This window comes from Erpetoichthys calabaricus, chromosome 1, assembly GCF_900747795.2.
Source record: "Erpetoichthys calabaricus chromosome 1, fErpCal1.3, whole genome shotgun sequence".
NCBI classification, from domain to species: Eukaryota; Metazoa; Chordata; class Cladistia; order Polypteriformes; family Polypteridae; genus Erpetoichthys; species Erpetoichthys calabaricus.
Genome location: NC_041394.2, coordinates 303,449,629 through 303,468,969, shown reverse-complemented (window position 1 = coordinate 303,468,969; position 19,341 = coordinate 303,449,629). Strand labels below are relative to the sequence as shown.

The 19,341-nt window shown below is 36.6% G+C and overlaps 1 protein-coding gene across 1 annotated transcript in view; it reads right to left on the bottom strand.

Moving 5' to 3' along the window:
• Nucleotides 1–1,825: 1,825 nt before the first annotated feature.
• Nucleotides 1,826–19,341, bottom strand: part of tmtc2a (transmembrane O-mannosyltransferase targeting cadherins 2a) — a 518,416-nt gene continuing 500,900 nt past the window's right edge. The window contains exon 12 of the mRNA XM_028817226.2: nt 1,826–6,042. Within this exon, the coding sequence (XP_028673059.1) occupies nt 5,863–6,042 (180 nt within the window). The 3' untranslated portion in view covers nt 1,826–5,862. The remainder of the gene's footprint in view (nt 6,043–19,341) is intronic.

The window sequence follows — 19,341 nt, the reverse complement described above, 5'->3', positions numbered from 1 at the left end:
CTTTTCCATGAGTAAAAATTTCATTCCTCTGAAAAAGAAACCAAGCACTAAAAGTGAGTCGACAACTTAATGAATAATGGGTAACTGAAACAAACAAGTAATCTGATGTCCAAATAATCCAGTGCAAACAAAACTGAAACTGAATGCTTTATTGTTGGAAAGTAAGCTAGCAAGGTTTGCAGCTTCATGTAAAGTATGATAAAATTCAATGTGTCATGTTTCTACCCTGGGTGGGTTTCACCGGAGTATTTCTTGTTTGTTTGATCTAATTTTGTATTATTTATTTACTTTAATGTTTCTTATGTATGTTTTTCTTTGTGTTTATTTGTAAGTGGAACTGGCCTAGAGTATGCCCCATGTGTTTTATTGGTGGTTCCCCAATGGGCAGAGCCACCCACCAATCACTGCCAGGGATGGCCCTCCACCCTATTTATGGGAGGACCCTCCACAGTTCCTGACAGTTCATATTGAATATGCTAGGGAGTGGAGAGTTTTTGTATATTTACTGTGCCTTTGCTATTGCATTTTGTGTTTTCCGGATTTTTGTACAAGTGCTCTGTTTTTCAACTACATCTTTGGATTCTGTATTGGGACTTGTTGCTGTTTTGCAGTAAGGAGATTGTGGGTCCACTTCCCAGGTCCTCCCTGCACAGAGAGCACTTTGAGTAGTGAGAAAAGCACTATATAAATGTAAAGAATTATTATTATTATTATTATTGCCTTGCCTTTTCAGGCAACTCCTTTGAGCTTCCTATATTGCAATGCCTTTTGATTAAACAAACCTTTTTATTTCTAAAGATTTTTCTCTTTCTTGTATCTAGTCAGGTTTTGATGGTATTAACCCCCATAGGGCTATGTTTGAAAGTGCTGTTGGATCTTTTGTTCTTTGGGACTCCCTAGTCAAAATAAAACACTGTTTTATGTACCGTAGCTCTGTACATTTATAGGCAATTGCAAAATTCAGAATTAAAGGTGGGATATATAACTAATGCTAAATGTATGCTCTTGGATCCTCGACGAACCATGACTCAAAAAGCTCAGAGAATTTTTCATAAGATGGTATTCTGTTCAATTTTATTGCAAAAAATTTGCAAGTTTGCAGATTAGATGGTTCTCTGTATTGTTCTTTAGCCTAACAGGTGGATCTGGGCACCACAGAGATTTCTGCAGCAGTCTCTGTTACTTTTGTAGGATGTGTGATGAACTGCCATTCTTCTCCCTCATATAGCCAGCCTTTCTTAATGGTGTGTGTCTTTTGTTACACCCTTCCAGTGCCCTCCTGACACTGAGGCACCTGGAGTCCTCAATCCCCATTTTATTTACTCTAATCTGTTCTGCCAGCAAGTTCTGTATAAGGACAGAGAGTATCCTGCAACAATGTATAAGGAATCTCCAGTTCATAGATCCACTGTCTCCTCGGTCAAGTTCCAGTATAAATAGTGGATCCTCACAACAATACTTTCCTTGCAAATATATATATGGTATACATATAAATGATCATTTTCAAAATAAAGAAATAAAAGAATAGATTAGCATACAATATAAGAAGCCATACCTTAATTTGAAGTTCATCATGAGCCAAATAATTTTTAATATTATTTCTTCCAGATCACTCCATTTAGATTAATTACATGAGATGAATCGTGAAAATGTACTCATTTGCTGTAACGGGTGTAAGACAGGAACCATCTCCAGATGTGGTGCCAGTTCACCCCCTAGTACACACACTCATACAGCACAACCTACCTTGCTCGTTTTTGAAATGCAGGAGAAAATCAAATTATATTAAGAGTCACAGCGCAAATAAGGACAGAGTGACTTTAAATGCATGTTATCATTGCTTTATTGTGGAAAACAATATTTGGGATAGCCTAATCTGGCACATAATTATTTGTTTTATCTTACAAAAAGGACAGCCTACAAATCTTGATAATTTATACAAATACAACAATTTTCAAAAAAATAAAACTATTTTTTTTTTAATTTAGTAAACTTGCTTTGTGCTCCAAGAGCACTGTCTGCAATAACCAACCATTTGAAATCCCTGAGCAGAGACATAAATTGTAACATTTTTTTATGAACTCTTTTCTTTTTTTCTCTATCTTTTAAATAGTTTCTCCACGAGAAAAATTTAACAACATTATTTAAGCAGCAGTCTGTGTATGCCACAGCAAGAGCTAGCTGAAAAGGTTCCCGATGTGGCAGACCCACCTATTGTTACTACTTACAACACAGTGTTGACACTGACACTGATTTATATGCTACAACAGCATCATAGGAGTATTTTTGTAGGTCTGGGCAATTTATAAAAAGTACAGAACAATTAGTGACGTGTATGAGCTACAAATGACACCACACATTTAAAGAATACAAGGAAAGTAAAGCTGCAGTCAGGTCTCTTAAAAAGATGCTGTAAACAGGAGCAAAATTTGACGTCCTTAAGTGCGGAAATTGTTCGTTTTGCTTTCTTAACTATATACAGTTATAATAACATTAAGAGTTGCAGTAACTCCTATTATGGCCTACAGAACAATTACTAAGATTCTGTCATTTACTCCTACTTTACAATTTTTTGGCTGCCATGAAAAAACAATGGAATGTAAAAGTTATGGCAGTAGATGAGCAGAATAAATGCACTGCTCCATGTGAAACCTGAATAGTTAGACAGTCCTAGTACAAGAGTGTTATTATGGCTGCAGGTTTTCTTTCAAACCAATTTTCTTAACTTAAGGTCACCCCCTGCTGCTAATTAAACTTCTCATTTAATTAAATGGCACAACCAGACTTTTTATTTTCAACTATGGAAATTACCAGAATGTGCAAAATTCAGAAAGATTTAGTATATAATGGTGTATGGATACTCTTCATTTGCTATGGTTACTTTTTCAATAGTTTAACTCTCATGTTAACATTCTGAGTTAATGAGCAGACAACTAACAAAGAGCAGTTAACTCATTCCTACTTGGATGTTTTTGTAGACAGAAATAAACAAAAAAGCTTAAGATGTGTTCTTCTACTATGGTCCACCGAATGTTTTTTTTTTGTTTTCTGTAGAGCATAGGTACGTAAATTAACAGTTGCAACCCATGTTGGGCTGTGTGTTGTGACATTTTGAGTCACGCAGGGTCATGATTCACAACTGTGATCATTGAGAAAGGGTTGTGTATGGTTTTTGCGGAGTGTGTTGCAATGGGCCTCGGTAACGTTCGTCAGTGATTCTTCAAGGGGTATGGATGACTGTATTTGGTGATTCTTCAAGGGCGACCCAGCATTTCAGATTCACCATGGGATATGACCCCCCCCCCCCCAGAATGACTGTCGGTGGCAATTCTACGAGGTGGGGTGGGATGATTCTAGTTCTCGAAGACACATAAAAAGGAAAAATTTGGTTGAAAAAAAAATTAATTAATATTCTATTTTCTCAAAGAGAGGAAATCTAACTCATACCGTCTGATTAAGTGAGATGATGTATTAACAACAAAAATTGGGTTATACTTAAGATAGTAGTTGGAAAGAAAATATGCGGCCACTTCTGCACTCTTGTTCTACAGCTACCACATCAGGGAATTACCTTGAGACCGAAAATATTCAGTCTCTGACTATCAGCAGATATGTCCACGATGACATCTGTAGCTCAAACCAAATCCTCCTAAGCTGCAGTGCTAGGATAAAGACAAAACTCCCAATAAATACTGTAACAATGACAATGCAATGTGAATAATTAAAACACACAGTTTTAAAACTAAATATTCAAACATGTAAAATTAGGTTTGGCAGTTGTTTTGTTTGGAAGTATACAAAGCTTTGCTGCTTGGATGACATTTCTATAGTTTGCATATATGTTTGACTAATTCTCAGGGTCTCCTCAATCTAAAAAGTGTTGGCTGCAACATATTTTATTATTATATTTTTAAATGCATATAATTACAAAAAGAAAACAACAAAAACAATGAAGCAAATACGTTAAAAGAACTCCTTATATAAAAATGCATCATGAGTATTAATGAGTGCAATAATTATAAATCTATTTGGTTAGAACTGTATTCAGTCATGGCTTCACACTATTGTAATTTTTTTTATCACTTTGTTTTAAGCCAACTCTATCTGAATATCTAACAAAAGGGTGATTTAACCCTTCATTATGTTAAAGCATTCAAATCCTATAGCATCCCCATAGAATTTGTGGGGGTGATCAGTACCAAAAATGCACTTCATACAGGCTCCCATATAAATAATACACAAAAACAATACAAAACATACAATTTGCTGATAACAAGTCTGGACACAATATTTCCTCCTTGTCTCTTTCGGTTTGGATTGGGGTTGGTCTCCACTTTTGACTTTCTGCACGAATATGTTCTGTATCTTAGGGCCAAAGAAGATGAAAAGTAGGAACTGGTGAAATGTACATAATGAATTGTAGAGTAGGAACAGACAGATGACTCCATCTAACTAATAGCACTACCACTCTCCAAACTAGCTCACATAAAAAGAATGACAAAATATGTATAATTATCAAATGTTGGTGTGCATTGTGTGGAGCTAATGAGCTCCGCAATTATAAGTCCTGTATAAAAAGGCTATAAACCTCATTAGTGGTTTGCCTCATTAGTGATGAACCATCAAAAAGAAATATTCTTAAGTTCCAATTTCTCTGAGCCCAACAAGGAGATGGCCGAGAATTCTAGAGTACACGGATTCCAGAAAATATTTTTTCACTTTTATATAATTGTATGCAATACTGTGCAACCCCTTGAGATTTACAACTGGTCAGTTTAGATTACTGCAAATTACTGGACCAAAAAAAAACAATAAAACGTAAAAAACCTCCCATGATTAGGAAACATTTAAATAAAAATTACTGGATGATATTCAGGATCATCCACTTTGATATAAAATTAAGTCGTATTAATAATATAAAAATATTTTGCTTATGGGTAATTACACTCATAATGTACACTTGAAAAGTAATATACTATAAGCTTATGCAAAGGAGCACAAGCTGGCCTGTAACACTTTTTAATAACATACCACTGCCTGCTTCATTTCAAAAAAATATTTTTATCTCTCCATGTCTACACATTTTGGTTCCTTAAATCAAACTGTACTCATGGAAGTTCCATCCAGAAATGACAAGACAGTTCTAAATAACTCACTACATCATCTGTTTTCAGACATATTCCGCTGCTTTAAAGAATACAAATCAATTATCTCTTAACATGTAAATAGCACAATTCTGTGGGCACAACCAGGACTTTACTATCATTAATAATTTTGAAGTTAAGCTTTAGGTAAACCAGAGAAGGAAACACCTTTTGGATTCGGGAATACTAGAAAGATGCCAGGCTCTTTTCACATGTCGACAGAAAACTAACAAAATAATAACGAAATGAAACACATACACATTAACTATTGCACCCCTGGATGTGAATCCCTATTGTTTTCCTGTCTATTCAGACTACTGAAATGTACAATGCCACTGGAAAAAAAAATAATAAAAAATAAAACAAAATAAAACACTGGTTACAAATCAATATTAGCTTTACCACAGGACTTCAAGTATGCAGCAGGTTCCTGCTTCAAGTTAAGTGCTCTGGTTTCCGGGAGGACTGTTGCTAAAGTCTTTAATGTTTTTAAGCTACTAAGGACCAGCCACAGATACAGGATTCCTTTGTTGAAAGTCATTACAAAGACTTTGACTCCAAACAGAGCCGATTTTACACATGGCTTGCATCATGTGGTTTCTTAGTTCATTTGTCTGAGTGTGTATACTGTACATACTGTACATATACACACACTTTCCCGCTGTAGAATGACTCTTCCTTCCTGCAAATTTGCCAGTGTTCAACTCTATGTACTTCCTCACGTCCCCAGAATTTTTAAGCCTTGTTTCTCCATAATGTTCCACAGCTTACGAAGGTTGGACTGAGTAATAATATCATCTGGCTTGAGTTGGAGTGCTCTGAGGTAATTTGCTTCTGCTTCTTGGAGTTTACCATTTAGATGGAGAATGGCCCCAAGGTTCATTAAAGCAGCTGGATACTAAAAAAGAGGGAAAAAATGACATTAATGAAATTGTGATACAGTGTAGTAAAAATTTCATAATTGATGATGTATCATTTAAACAACAATGTCACTCAACACTAGGAGTTTCCTGCCAGTCAAGGTAAAATTGTCAAATTACAGATGCAACTTGGGTCAAGTCACTGAGTTCCTACAAAGAGAGAAGCATTCACGTGTAATGCATGGGCATTATCATTAGCTAAACATTAGAAAAACGTTTGACAAAAACAACAAAGCCCAACAAAGTTTGCTAATCCTATCTACCCAATTCTTCCAAAACAATATCATGTTGACTTTTGAATGTCCTTGGAGTCCTACTGTCCACCACACTACTTACTGTATACAGTACCATGTGTCTGTGGTTCTCTGTGTGAAGATGTTATGATCAATAAGCCATACACAAGTAATGAAATTTGACACAATTATTTTTTGGGAGAAAATACATTACAGGTATGTCATGAGAAACCTCACATTTACAATGCTGCTTAATGCAGTTCAGACTTTCAGGAGGATGCATTCCCTGCAGCACTGTGCAGAAGACCAGGAGCATTCAGGACAATGCACAAGAGCTTCACCGTACACTCTAATATTAAAATACTTGTGATTGAGAACTGAGCGGTCAAAATGTTTTTGCTGGTTATGCTGCGTTTTTAGAGTAGTCCAGGGGGGCAGCCCTGTTGGGGTGCCGCCAGGGTATATTGCAGGGAGCTGTATTGTCATTTTATTGGACTTCCTTATGACACAGAAGTGCTTCCAATGGGCAATGCCCTGACACCAGAAGTTCTCCTGGGTATTCAATAAAAGGAACTGCGCTGCCTTATCCAGGTGAGTCCGAGCCAAGGAGAAAAGACTGGAGCCAACTGAATTGGTTTGGGCCTGGATTTAAGACACAGTCTAGGGGATTGTCTCAAGTACAATTCAGTAGAAGAAGACCCTTGGGTAGCAATAGGACACAATGGAGGGAGTATATTTCTCGACAAATCTGTAAATGTCTTGAGATTAACAAGGAGGTGCTGGAAAAAGAAATGGTTTATTCTGAATATTTTTTTTACTCGTTCAGAACATGTTATATTACAAAATATATCATAGAATAATCTGAATTCTGTGCATCATTCTACACTTATTGTACTGGCATTTTATCATTGCTAAAAGAAGAAAATGCTGCAAACAGTTTATGGTATACACTATGCCACAGTAATTTTCACCCTTTTACCATAAACTCCTGGTTACAATATACAGTATATATTTTAAAAAACAGCTATTATTGATATAATGTCTCCAACGGTTCAGACAAATTAAAACTTTCTGCAATTGATTGTTCGGTAACACTGTGCTACAGGTGCTACAAAAATGCATCTATAACTCATTTACTCTTACATAAAAAGACAAAGGCTTCTTCTGGTCTTCATAACACTTATAAAACATCAGTTGATTGGTTATTCATACATGTGCAGTGTGGCATATTGACATGATGGTAAAACTACTTGTTAATGTGAAGGATTCACAGGTCAAGTACTAAATATGTAATATCAAGAGAAATGTGTCTCCATTAAGCCACTCCAAGCTGATGTTTTGGTAGTAGGTCACATTGTAAAGATAAATAAACACTTTACTGATGCTTTGTAAGTGTTATGACGACCCAAAGAAGTGTATGATGCAGAATAGTAAATGAGTAATAGAAGCATTTTTGGAGTACCTAAACTAAGATGTTTTCAATGACACATCTTTCCTTGCTTTTTAGATGAAGCACACAGTGGGGCCATACAATTTCGTCATTCCAAAAAGGTAATACAATTATTTATGCTTACAGTACATTATCTTTCATCCACTGAATACATCTGGACAATTTTGTCAGGCTGTCCTCAAGAAGGTGGAACACTGCCCCAAACAATACATTGCAGTGGAATCTGTAAAGCAGCCATGCACTTTTTTTACTTTCTCATATACGAAGTATAGGGAAAGTATTGGAATCGTCCAAGAATTCGATTTTGATGAATCTCAATGTTTCAGACCTCCCTGAGTCCAAAAATACCATTATGACTGTGTGTCTGTCTGTGTATGTAAACACGATAACTTGAGTATGCTTTCACTTAGGTGAACCAAATTTTGCATACAAATATTAGGTACAAAATATAGATTTCTACCAACTTTTGAACTATTTTCACTAACCAGAAGTGGTACTTTACCTGAAACATTACCCCAAAAATATAAAAAATTTGATAATTTCACATCATATTATGGTAAATCACCACATTTTAAGCATTTTTGTCACTTTGCATTTTTTTCGAAAAATGACCAGTTTTTGAGATAATCACAATTTTCCCTTTGACGTTCAAATGGTAATACATACTGTATACATTTGAGAATGTTTTTGCTTTATGTAAACAAAATTTTGCATACAAATATTACATTACACACATTACTAAAATCTCTTGGAACTTTTGACCCACTTCCGCTTACTGAAAGTGGTAATTTACCTGAATTGTTCACCAAAAGAAAATTATCATGGCAAATTTTTTATTCATGCAGCTGCTTAGTCCGATTTATTCAACTTTACTTTTATAAGAATTGTTCAATATATTATTAATTTGATGGTTCTATAACGTACATAATATAAAAATATAATCATTCTCTTACGGTTTACTCCTCAAATATCCATCCCCATATCTGAGTATACGAGAAAGTCTAGGGGAGGCCACTCCCGATTATTGAACTTGCGATTGCCTTACACAGTTGCAGGGTGCTGAAACCTAACCAAGTAGCACAGACAAGAACACGGGAATTACCTAATATTCTAGTTGGCCTCCAAGTCATGAGCAGCCAATGACCATAACAGCAGCAATGGAAATAAAGCTGGACTAAGTCCAGGACTTCAGAACGTTCATTTACACCTGGCAAATGTGGCGCCATTGGCTGATTGGCATGTCTGTATCAATGCATCTTAAATTAAGGTGAAAATAGATTGCTTTCATAGATTTAGACCTAACAAAGTAAAACATCCATCCATCATTGAAGCCACCTAAAGCAGGCTCTGGTTTCAGAGGCTGGAGACTAAGTGCAATAAATATATGACTGTTCAGGATTTATATTTTTTAACTCATGTGCCTTATTTAGATTATTGTGCACATTAGTAATAATACAAAAGTAAAGTTTGTTTCCTGAATGACTGTAACAATATGCAGTACATTGTTTGCTGATGTACTAAAGCCTGATTTGTTGCCAATGAACCAACTAAATTGTTCAGCAGAACTTCAATATTACTCTTTTATCATTAACATTTAGACAAGCCTCTTGTACTACACAGAAAACCCCTCATCAAAGAATAATTAAAAAGTGACCCTTATAACTGATTCAAGAAGAAATATGCCACCTCCAGGAACTGCCAAATTACTTCCTTATGTTTGAAGTGTGGCACTACAAAGGCAGTTTTGTAAATAAACAGAGAGCAGAAGTATGAAGGGATCTATAAAATTACTTAAAATGTAAGATCAAGCAATGAAATGTAAATAAACTTGCCCATGCCCTACACTGAGACACTCAGAAGGAAATCCATTACTAATGGAACCAATTAATCTTTTCATCAGCATCATAATAGTGATATATTTTATATCGTTTTTTTGGATGGGGAAAAATGTAGACATTGACACCGTTCCCTTTGTATAATGTCAAAGGACACACTTCCTGTTCAAATAATCATTTTTCATTTTGAGCTTTGCGGAAAGGCCTCATGCTTCTGTGTGGTCATCCACTCACAATTCACTTGAAATGTTTCCTTTTACAAATTTAAGCTACTCATCAGATTTCATTCCACTCTACCGACAGTACAATTTTGGACCACCAGATTGGTGCAGAAAGTATAGTCTTTCTACAAATTCAAAGACCTCAGCATTTACATTGCCAGTGCCAATCTAGAATGGATTAGGGGTTGCATTTGCTGAAGTAAGTAGCAGTGATTGTGCTTTTCCATCTGTTTCTTGGGAATGTTGAACTTAACAGTCTAACCCTAAAATTATGTAATTAAACATAATATTATAAATAAACTAAAATACTTGCATTAGGAATAAGTAATGACGACATTATATATTTGATACATTACATATTCTGTACATCATAACGTGCCATTATGAAAATATTTAATTTGTCAGTATTTTGCACTCCTTCTTCAACTTTAATTGAAACCACATTATAAACACGATAGACGGCAGGATCCATTGTATAGGAATATTCTAAGCGCTTTAAAAAGTGTGTATTTTTTAAAATAGAAAATCAATTAAATCAACTAGAGGTTATGTACTGTATACTGGTTTAAAAGAGCATTTAATTTTCCTTAAGATGTGTAATGGACAGCACGCATGGGCTAGAATGGCCCCATTTCCTTTCCAATGAAGAGATCAAGGGTGTATGCTCCTTCCCGACCCACTTGATGGCAACATCCCTAGGCTTCGGTACCCATCTGGACACCTGCAGGCAATGCTGGGAACTGTAGTCCAAGTGGGCAGCCCTGTTGAGGTGCCACCAGGAGATACTGCAGGGAGCTGTATTGTCATTTTATTGGACTTCCTTATGACACAGAAGTGCTTCCAATGGGCAATGCCCTGACACCAGAAGTACTCCTGGATATTCAATAAAAGGAACCGCGCTGTCTTATCTAGGCGAGTCAGGGCCAGGAGAAGAGACAGGCCACACTTGTCTGAGAGGAATACCTGAGGTATTCTGTTCAATAGAAGTTTGTATTTTTAACCCGGGACTGTGCTGGTGCATTCGTGTCTGGAGTTTGGGGCTCTGTCGTACCCCCTGTTGATCACAGACGGTAAACAGATCACTCTTTACTACCACAGAATAAACACTTAAAGAATCACTATTCTACATGTTCTACATGCAGGCATTAGGCTGTCTCAAAAACCCATGGATTTAATTTCAGCTCTCAGTTTGGTCATTGCCTGACCATGAACATTTCACATTTGTTTATGGGTGTTTTTCTTCTGTGATTTCAGTTTTAACTCACATCCTATAGATGTGTGTTCTAAACTGGTCCTTTATGAGTCAAAGTAAGCCCATGCATGAATGTGTCTTGTGATGGAAAAGGGTGTGAAAATGGATGGATGTTAAATGGAATATTCCTTTCTTGGACCCAGCACTGCCAGGTTATGCACTGTAATGGATAGGCTGAACTAGGAAAATGGACGGATATGTTGAATACTAATACTATGTACAAGTGATATCTGCTACTGATTTATTCCTCAGTGCAGGAGGATCCCATCACTCATCACTGCAGCTGGAGGTCTTTGCATATTTCAGACATTATAAAAAATTAGACAGGTGGGTGCTTAACCCATTGCTTTTATTTTCACAAGAATAACAGAGAAAACAAAATCTGGATCTGCTATGCACTAACCAAACACATATGTCAATTCTTAGACTCCAGCTGCGTGACAGCTACCCTCTTTTATTGAGACCACAAACCCCAGCCCTCACATTGCTACTTTGCTCCAAAGCCTACAGTCTCCTTTTTATTTGATGCTCCATTTTTTTTTTATACCTCCCCTCAATAATTCCAGGGTAGTGAAACTCGAGTACCCAGTCGAAAATGGTTTTGGTTTGCCTCTTTAGTCAGGTGAGGATCTGTACTGGGTTGGTTTCTTTCATGTGCCTAATTCTGTCAAGAAAGGCTTGGGCTGCCAGTCATTCTGTATTGGAATAAGCAGGATTACAAATATAATAAATAAATCAATTAATTAAAAATAATAATGTAATTGGTAGAATGCTTGTGCTTGTTTAGTAATACTTGATGATCACGGCATTAGAGAGTAAGACGTGCAAAATTATCTGCACCCTGCATATTTGACAACAACTGTGCATTTGAAAAAGGAATGTAAAATAAATAGAAAACTATATTAATTTACAACGATTCCATAAGAATTATTATTATTATGAGCAAGTGCTTGGTAATGTAGATTTTCTGTGGTGGAATACTTATGATCCTTCATGGAATGTTAATGAATATTATTTAGACTCAAACAACTTGCTGAAAAAACACTTAAGGAACAGAAGCAATTGGAATTCCAAACAATGGAATAGCAAAATAAACATAAAGCCAACATTATATTGCTGTCATCCCATATTTTCAAGCCAAAAAAGAATAAAAAGCAACACGAGAGCAAATAGAGTCCACCCTATTCAAGTTTGAGTTCTGCCTGTTGTGATGGGCTCTGATAACTTCTGACCCTGAAAAAATATCAAACAAATTCAAAAGAAGAAAGCAAAGTGAAATAAATTATACATAAATATATGACAATAACAATTTGGCAAGTGTGCTTTAAATGTGCAGTAGTAGGCAATGTTTTTAAAGCTCATTTTTTCATTTTCCCAACTTACACATGCACACAAATACAAAACTTTGGTCACCACTCACCAAATGTTGATATTTGAAGTAAAAAATCAACAACAGCAAACAAACAAACAAAAACAGCAGCATTTTGTAATGGCAAATGGTTATGATTCATCTGATGAATAGAAAAAAGTCAAAAAATAAAAGCTAAAGTTTGGGCACCCTACTACTGTAAGCCAGTACTTATTAACGCCCTCTTGGACAAAAATTACAGCTTGCAAATGTTTTTTGAAGCCAGCTAGGAGTCTTTGAATTCTTGTTTTGGAAATTTTTCCCCATTCTTCCTTGCAGATCACTTCCAGCTGTGAGATATTCTTGGGCTGCCTTGCGTGCACAGCACATTTAAGGTCTACCCACAGACTTTTAATTCTAGGGACTCTGAAGTCCATTCCCAAACCTTCACCTTGTGTTTCTTGAGGTACTTCACAGTAGATTTCAAAGAGCGTTTTAGATTGTTGTGTTGTTGTAGAAGCCATTCTTCTTTTTTTCAGCTTCAATTTCCTGACTGAGAATTCTCCTAGAAGATTTGTTGGTATTTATTGCAATCCATTATTCCCTGTACTTGTTTACTGTGATACCAGATGCCACATAAATCCAAAACATAAAAGATCCACCCCTTGTATCTGGCAAGTAGGAAAGGTGTTCTTTCCTTCTGATGCTTTTCCTTTTTTCTTCAAACATACCTTTTGTGGGTGTGGACAAAGAATTTGATTTCAACTCTCTCTGTCCACAGCACATGGTTCTAAAAGGCCTCTGACTTATGCAGATGTTGCTTTACATACTTAAGATGTTGTTTTTTGTGACGAGATTACATCCCTGTGATGGCTCTTCCATGAAGACCACGTCCATGTTTATAACACTATACAGCAGAGCAGTGCAGTAACACTCCTTTCTCAGGTAAACCTGCCTGAAGGTCCCTTCCGGTCATATTGGGGCTTTGCTTTGCCTTCCTGCACAGTATATGATCTATTTTCTCTGTCACTTTCTTGTTCTTCCAAAACTTGTCTTGGCCTCCACAGTTCCCCTGAACTGCCATTCTTTAATGACGTTTTGAAATGTGGAAATTGTCAGCTTGAAGTGCTTTGTTATAGCCTTCTCCGGCTTTGTAGGCATCAATTTGTTTAATGTTCACAACGTTTGAAGAATCAGAGAATTTATTAGGCTCTGGAATGGTCATCAGATGACAGACAATTCCTAATGAACCTTCAAAACCATACTAACACCTAATGAGCTACGGCAGACCTGACTGAAGAACCAATCAGTTCTGAGAACCTACAACTGAAATAGTGGCAAAACCTTTGCAAATGCCATATTTACTTATTTATTAATTCACATTTTTTTTTCTGTTCACCAAATAAATTTTTCCATAGAAATACAGTTGTTTTAGTTTGTTAGTTGTATTTACTATTTTTTACTTCAAACATCAACGGAATGTGTAATTTGCCAAGGGGCGTACAAACTTGTCAGTGGGACTGTTTATTTACAAATTAAGAAACTGCATGTGACATGAATGTGGCCCAGCATCATAATAGAACTACTTGGGATCAAAGGGAAGTGCTATTCAAGTGTAATGTACACATCTAAATATTGTACATAAATAATAAGAATTGTTTAGTGTCAGTAAATGACAGATATTAGTTTGATTTGAACAATATCATTTATAGCTTAAAAGAAATCACTAAAGCTAGTTACAACATGTATCATTTTACTTTGTTAAAATAAGACAGCTGGCTGTAACCACCCATGATCCCAAACAGTTTTGATCCCAAAACATTGCCATTACATTTTCGGGATTCTATGTTTGTTTTGCCTGCTCTCCACGTGACAACTACAAGCTGAGTTTTCACCAACAGTTTAAATAACATATTGCCAGATCAGTTGGTAACTTTAACTTTCCTGTGATTAATAATCCAGTCAGGGATCCCGTTGTATGTCCACTGCTTCCAGAAGAGGCTCTGCCTCACTCTGATTGTCAAATTTCTATCTAGACTCAGGAAACAAGTGTTTAAAAATATCTAGATGTACAAATGAAAATTAAATGAGAAAAGCTGTGAAATGAACAGTACAGAATGGAGAAAGTGTTTCAAACGGTGCAAAGTAAATAGACAAAGCAAATTCCAAATGGGCAAAGCAATCCCTCTGGCTAATTTAAAACTTGGCAGTGAACCACCCATGCATAGCCTGTTAATCTCCATTAGAATTAATTAAAACATTTGTTATAAAAATACATCTGATCTCTTGAATTTTGATGTAAGAAAAACAATATTTGTGTAAGAGCGGTTTATAAATGGACATTTTCACATCAGTAATGGTACATTGACATGCAAAATTTTAAGTTCATGTAGAGTCAAAAGGAAATTATTTAATTAAAAAATGCATTGACAAAAACAAACTGATCCTCACTTTTTAGAGTATTTAACTGATGTTTCTCTTTATAAAACCCAATGAGAATAATATACATTTAATGTAAATGTGATCTCTTAGATTTTGTAGTCCAGGGTGCCTTCTATATTTCAATCCATGACATGCTTTTTTAATTTAACCACAATAATATTAAGTTGAATTCAGTGTGCTCTTTTGTGCAGTAACAGAACCACAACCACAATAAATAGCAATATTAGCCCCCTACAGAGAATCTTTAGCTCATTTGTTTGCGCTTCTAGCATGTAAGGGCCATGGAGGAGAACAAGTTGTAGATTGCACTTAATTCTAAAAGAAAATCTGGCTGCAGTTTGAATAGAGTCAGAAGTGGAATGCTCTTCTTCAATAATAGCTAGTTTAACTGTAAGAATATTTCAGTGAATGCCTGTTGTGGTGCATTGATGGCACTGCTCCCACAGATAGCAATGCTGTAACGAAACCAGCTACAGAATTTCCCCTTCTACTGAAGCAGTGATGCTAAGTGTATTATTTCCCAATTTGATTGCAATGGATCTTTCCTGAAGTTATTAGCTCATGCTGCCCATCTCCTTGTAAACAATTGCTATGTGGATAATCATGATCACTATACAAATCTGTAATCTTTATTTTATAAAGTATGGAATAATATTAATTAGTCTACTATGACAAGTGATGATTCCTTAAATTCAGTGTAATACAGGCACTGTGGCCTCAGGCTAAGGCACTGACCTTGCTTTGGCAAGGTGGTTGGTTCAGTTCCTCCCCTTGAGGAGAATATTCATACATTAAAGAATGGTGAAAATGTTGATTTGAAATTTATTTTGTGCTAAAATGGTGTCAACATCAGAAAACTAAACATGTCACAAATGATCTTAAAGAAATGTCAACAATTTTCTTGTATTTTTGCTTCCAAAAGGTTTTGAACGTTAGTTTCCATTGCTGCAAGAACTAACATTTCAATTGTGTGGTATGGTAACCGTTTCCTTTCAATTAATGGAAGCATTTATCAAATGCAGCTGCTTCTAATGAATGAGAAATTAAATTTTTCATATTGTCCCAAACAAAGACTAAAATTAACAAAAGCACAAAAAAAGGTTGTTGCACAGACAGGTACTAGGATTAATAACCATCGTTACTTGACCAATTTCACCTTGTTTGCAAGACACTTTGAGTACAGGCTGTCATGTTGTAAACTGTAAAGAATGTAGACATACAAAAGCAGCTGACAGGTTTACAGTTCCCAGAGGCAAGAAAGAACAACACCAGCAATAAAGCATGCTGGCTACAATATAAAGACACTTTGATTGTAAAGTAATGGATAGGTCAAGGGTTGCTCTCTCACAGTCCCATGGACCTGAGTCCAAATCTCAGCTCAGTCACTGTCTGTGTGGAATTTGCATGTGTGGTGTGGCACTGTGGGACTCTAGAGTGGACTCTGTACCAAAAAATGACCTAAGGTTTCAGAGAATGGATATATTATTAAAATAGAGGGCATACGTTAGGGGGTCAATACATAAGGAGCAAGTACAAAGTACTAAAGAAAAAAGAAAATATATATTTTTTCTTAAATGGCCTTCATTAACAGATGTGTATCCTTTTCTAACGAAGGGTGCCACATCCTTTCACACCTCTCGTACCTCTTCCTCCCCAATTATCCTTCCATCCTGCTACCATCTGAGTTCTGTCATCCACTTGCTACTTTAATTTCAAATTCTCCCTCTCTCTGGCTATAAGGACCTTTTAAACAACAGCTCTGCTGTGATCTGTTCCTCTATATCAGGACAATAGGACAGCACTCCCCCACTGCTACTTGCCGCCATTGCAACCACATAGAAGCTTGTCCGTAATATAACACCAAGGCCTCAAGTATAACACGTGAGTACCTGCTGCTCTCTAGTTTTCTTAAACTTCACAGTCAGGCTAAGACCTGAATGATGAATACTGACACTGCACTGCTTTGTTTGGTCCTGCTATGTTCGTTTTTTGGTACTGTTTGACGGTGTAATGGTTGAAGAGGGATGGATGAATAGATGGAAACTGCAGGTATTTTTAAAATTATAAAACAGCACACCTCCAGACATAACTCTTGCCTAATTAATTGGAACATATTTTTTCTATAGCTTTAGAAATTCAATGATAGCACAATCCTTGAATTTCTGAGTTTTGGCATCTGTGTCGACATTCTTTCTGGAACAACAAATACACAACATAAACTATGCAGACTACAAAAGTCTAATTCACACATTTTACTACACATGAACTAATCTTTGCCCTCTTATAAAACTGTCAGAATATCCCCTTTCAGGTTCAAAAACATCTGACCACCCCTTTAATATACAGACAAACACAAATAAATAACTACTAGATATAAGATTAATACAAGAGAAACAATCAATAAAGTGCCTCAAGGTGGATTTTCACTCATAAGCCAAAAGTTTTATCTGTCAATTGTCTTCTCTTGCCTAAACTAAATATTTTCCCTATTGTGTTGCCTTCAAGTCTTTAGAGTCCTGGTGCTTCCTGTCTTGCTATATGGTTGTGAGACATGGACGCTATCCAGTGACCTGAGACGAAGACTGGACTCCTTTGGTACTGTGTCCATCCATCCATCCATTTTCCAACCCGCTGAATCCGAACACAGGGTCATGGGGGTCTGCTGGAGCCAATCCCAGCCAACACAGGGCACAAGGCAGGAACCAATCCCGGGCAGGGTGCCAACCCACCGCAGGACACACACAAACACACCCACACACCAAGCACACACTAGGGCCAATTTAGAATCGCCAATCCACCTAACCTGCATGTCTCTCTGTGTCTCTCCATAAAATCCTTGGGTACCGTTGGTTTGACTTTGTGTCGAATGAGCGGTTGCTCATGGAGTCCTTAATGAGGCACATTACCTGCATTGTGAGGGAGCGTCAGTTATGGCACTACAGCCATGTGGCGTGTTTCCCCAAGGGTGATCCAGCTGGTAAGATGCTCATTGTTGGGGACCCGAGTGGCTGGACCAGACCAAGGGGTCGCCCACGTGACTTCTGGCTATGGCAGATAGAGGATCATTTCTGGAGGGTGGGACTGGACTGCGTGTCTGCCTGGGGGGTTGCAAACCGGACTTGACTTGTGTTGCCTTTTTTAAATCTCTGTCCAGAATGTCACCCTCCACTACCCTCCTACCAACAAATAAAACATTTAGTATCTGAATGGCAGCTCATCTACCTGAGCTCAGTGTGGACTGTAGCTTGGGTAAGCCTAAATGACAATTGTTTCTGCTCTTTAATGACAATATACACTAATATTCTACAGTAGATCATACTGTGTATGGGCCATAAGGTCTCATCTTGCTTAATGTACCTCCTATGTAAAAGTAATTTAAAAAACATGGTATAATATCACATCACATGCATTATAGTTAAAGTGGAAATGAAGAAAAGGTAATAAATTAATATGATAATCACTGACATGCTGCAGTTTATTAAACCTGGATCAATATGAAAAATCTTGAACTAAAGGAAGCAAAATAACTCACAGGAGAAAAGTAAAATATTTAATTACCCAAACTGGGAGGCAGTGAGTATTGAAAAGAGACAGCTGAATGATAGAATCAAATGTAATTTCCATTGCTTGAACTTTCAATAGAAATTCTATTCATAAATTTATAATAGAAGCAAAGTGAGATAAAAAGAAAATGGACTAAAATAGACAAATTAAGGCCAGATAAGACACTACCTAGTATAGAGTGGCCAAGGAAATCACAAAAGAAATGGAAATTAGAAGTGTGATCCCCCCATTTTCACAAAAGAGGCTAGTGGCAGAGTACAGATTGTGCAGTTTACACGTACGGCCAGCACCAGGCCACTATAGTGTAGTATCTGTGCCTTTGTTCATGCAAATGGCCCTTACAGAGCAACAGATGGCTTTTTTGTTATCCTCTTGTAATGTCTAGTGACTTCAACTTCAAACAGAACAGGTTGCTGGGTAATTTAATAATTATAACTAATTATTGAATGAAAAGATGAAGAATGAATGACAAAGTGGAGATATCTGACACAGGTTTACACCCACTTTCAGGTGACATTAAGCTCAGTTAGTTAAAAAAATAAACTTTTGTTTTTGGTTAGATCTCCAACACTTGAAAGCTCACTTCTAAACGTATTTGTACTTTGCTGTGTATACTAGTGGTTTTACTTAAACATAGTTCCACTAGGATCAAAAGTACAGCCTGAATACACACTAAATCCACCATGTTCACTGATGAAATGGAAAATGGCTTAAAGAATATAGCAGTATATCTGAGTTAGGGATGCATTTTCTAGCTCTGAAGATGCCTATTGTATTAGGTCCCCCTGCTTTAAGTGCTGAGGCCAACTACTATTTCCCATATTCAGTATGCAAATAGTTCAGTGAAACGTAATTGTCTCCAGATGATACAAAACTACAATGGGTGTAGTGCCTGGAGGCAGTCAACAGCATCCAGATGGAATGAGATACTA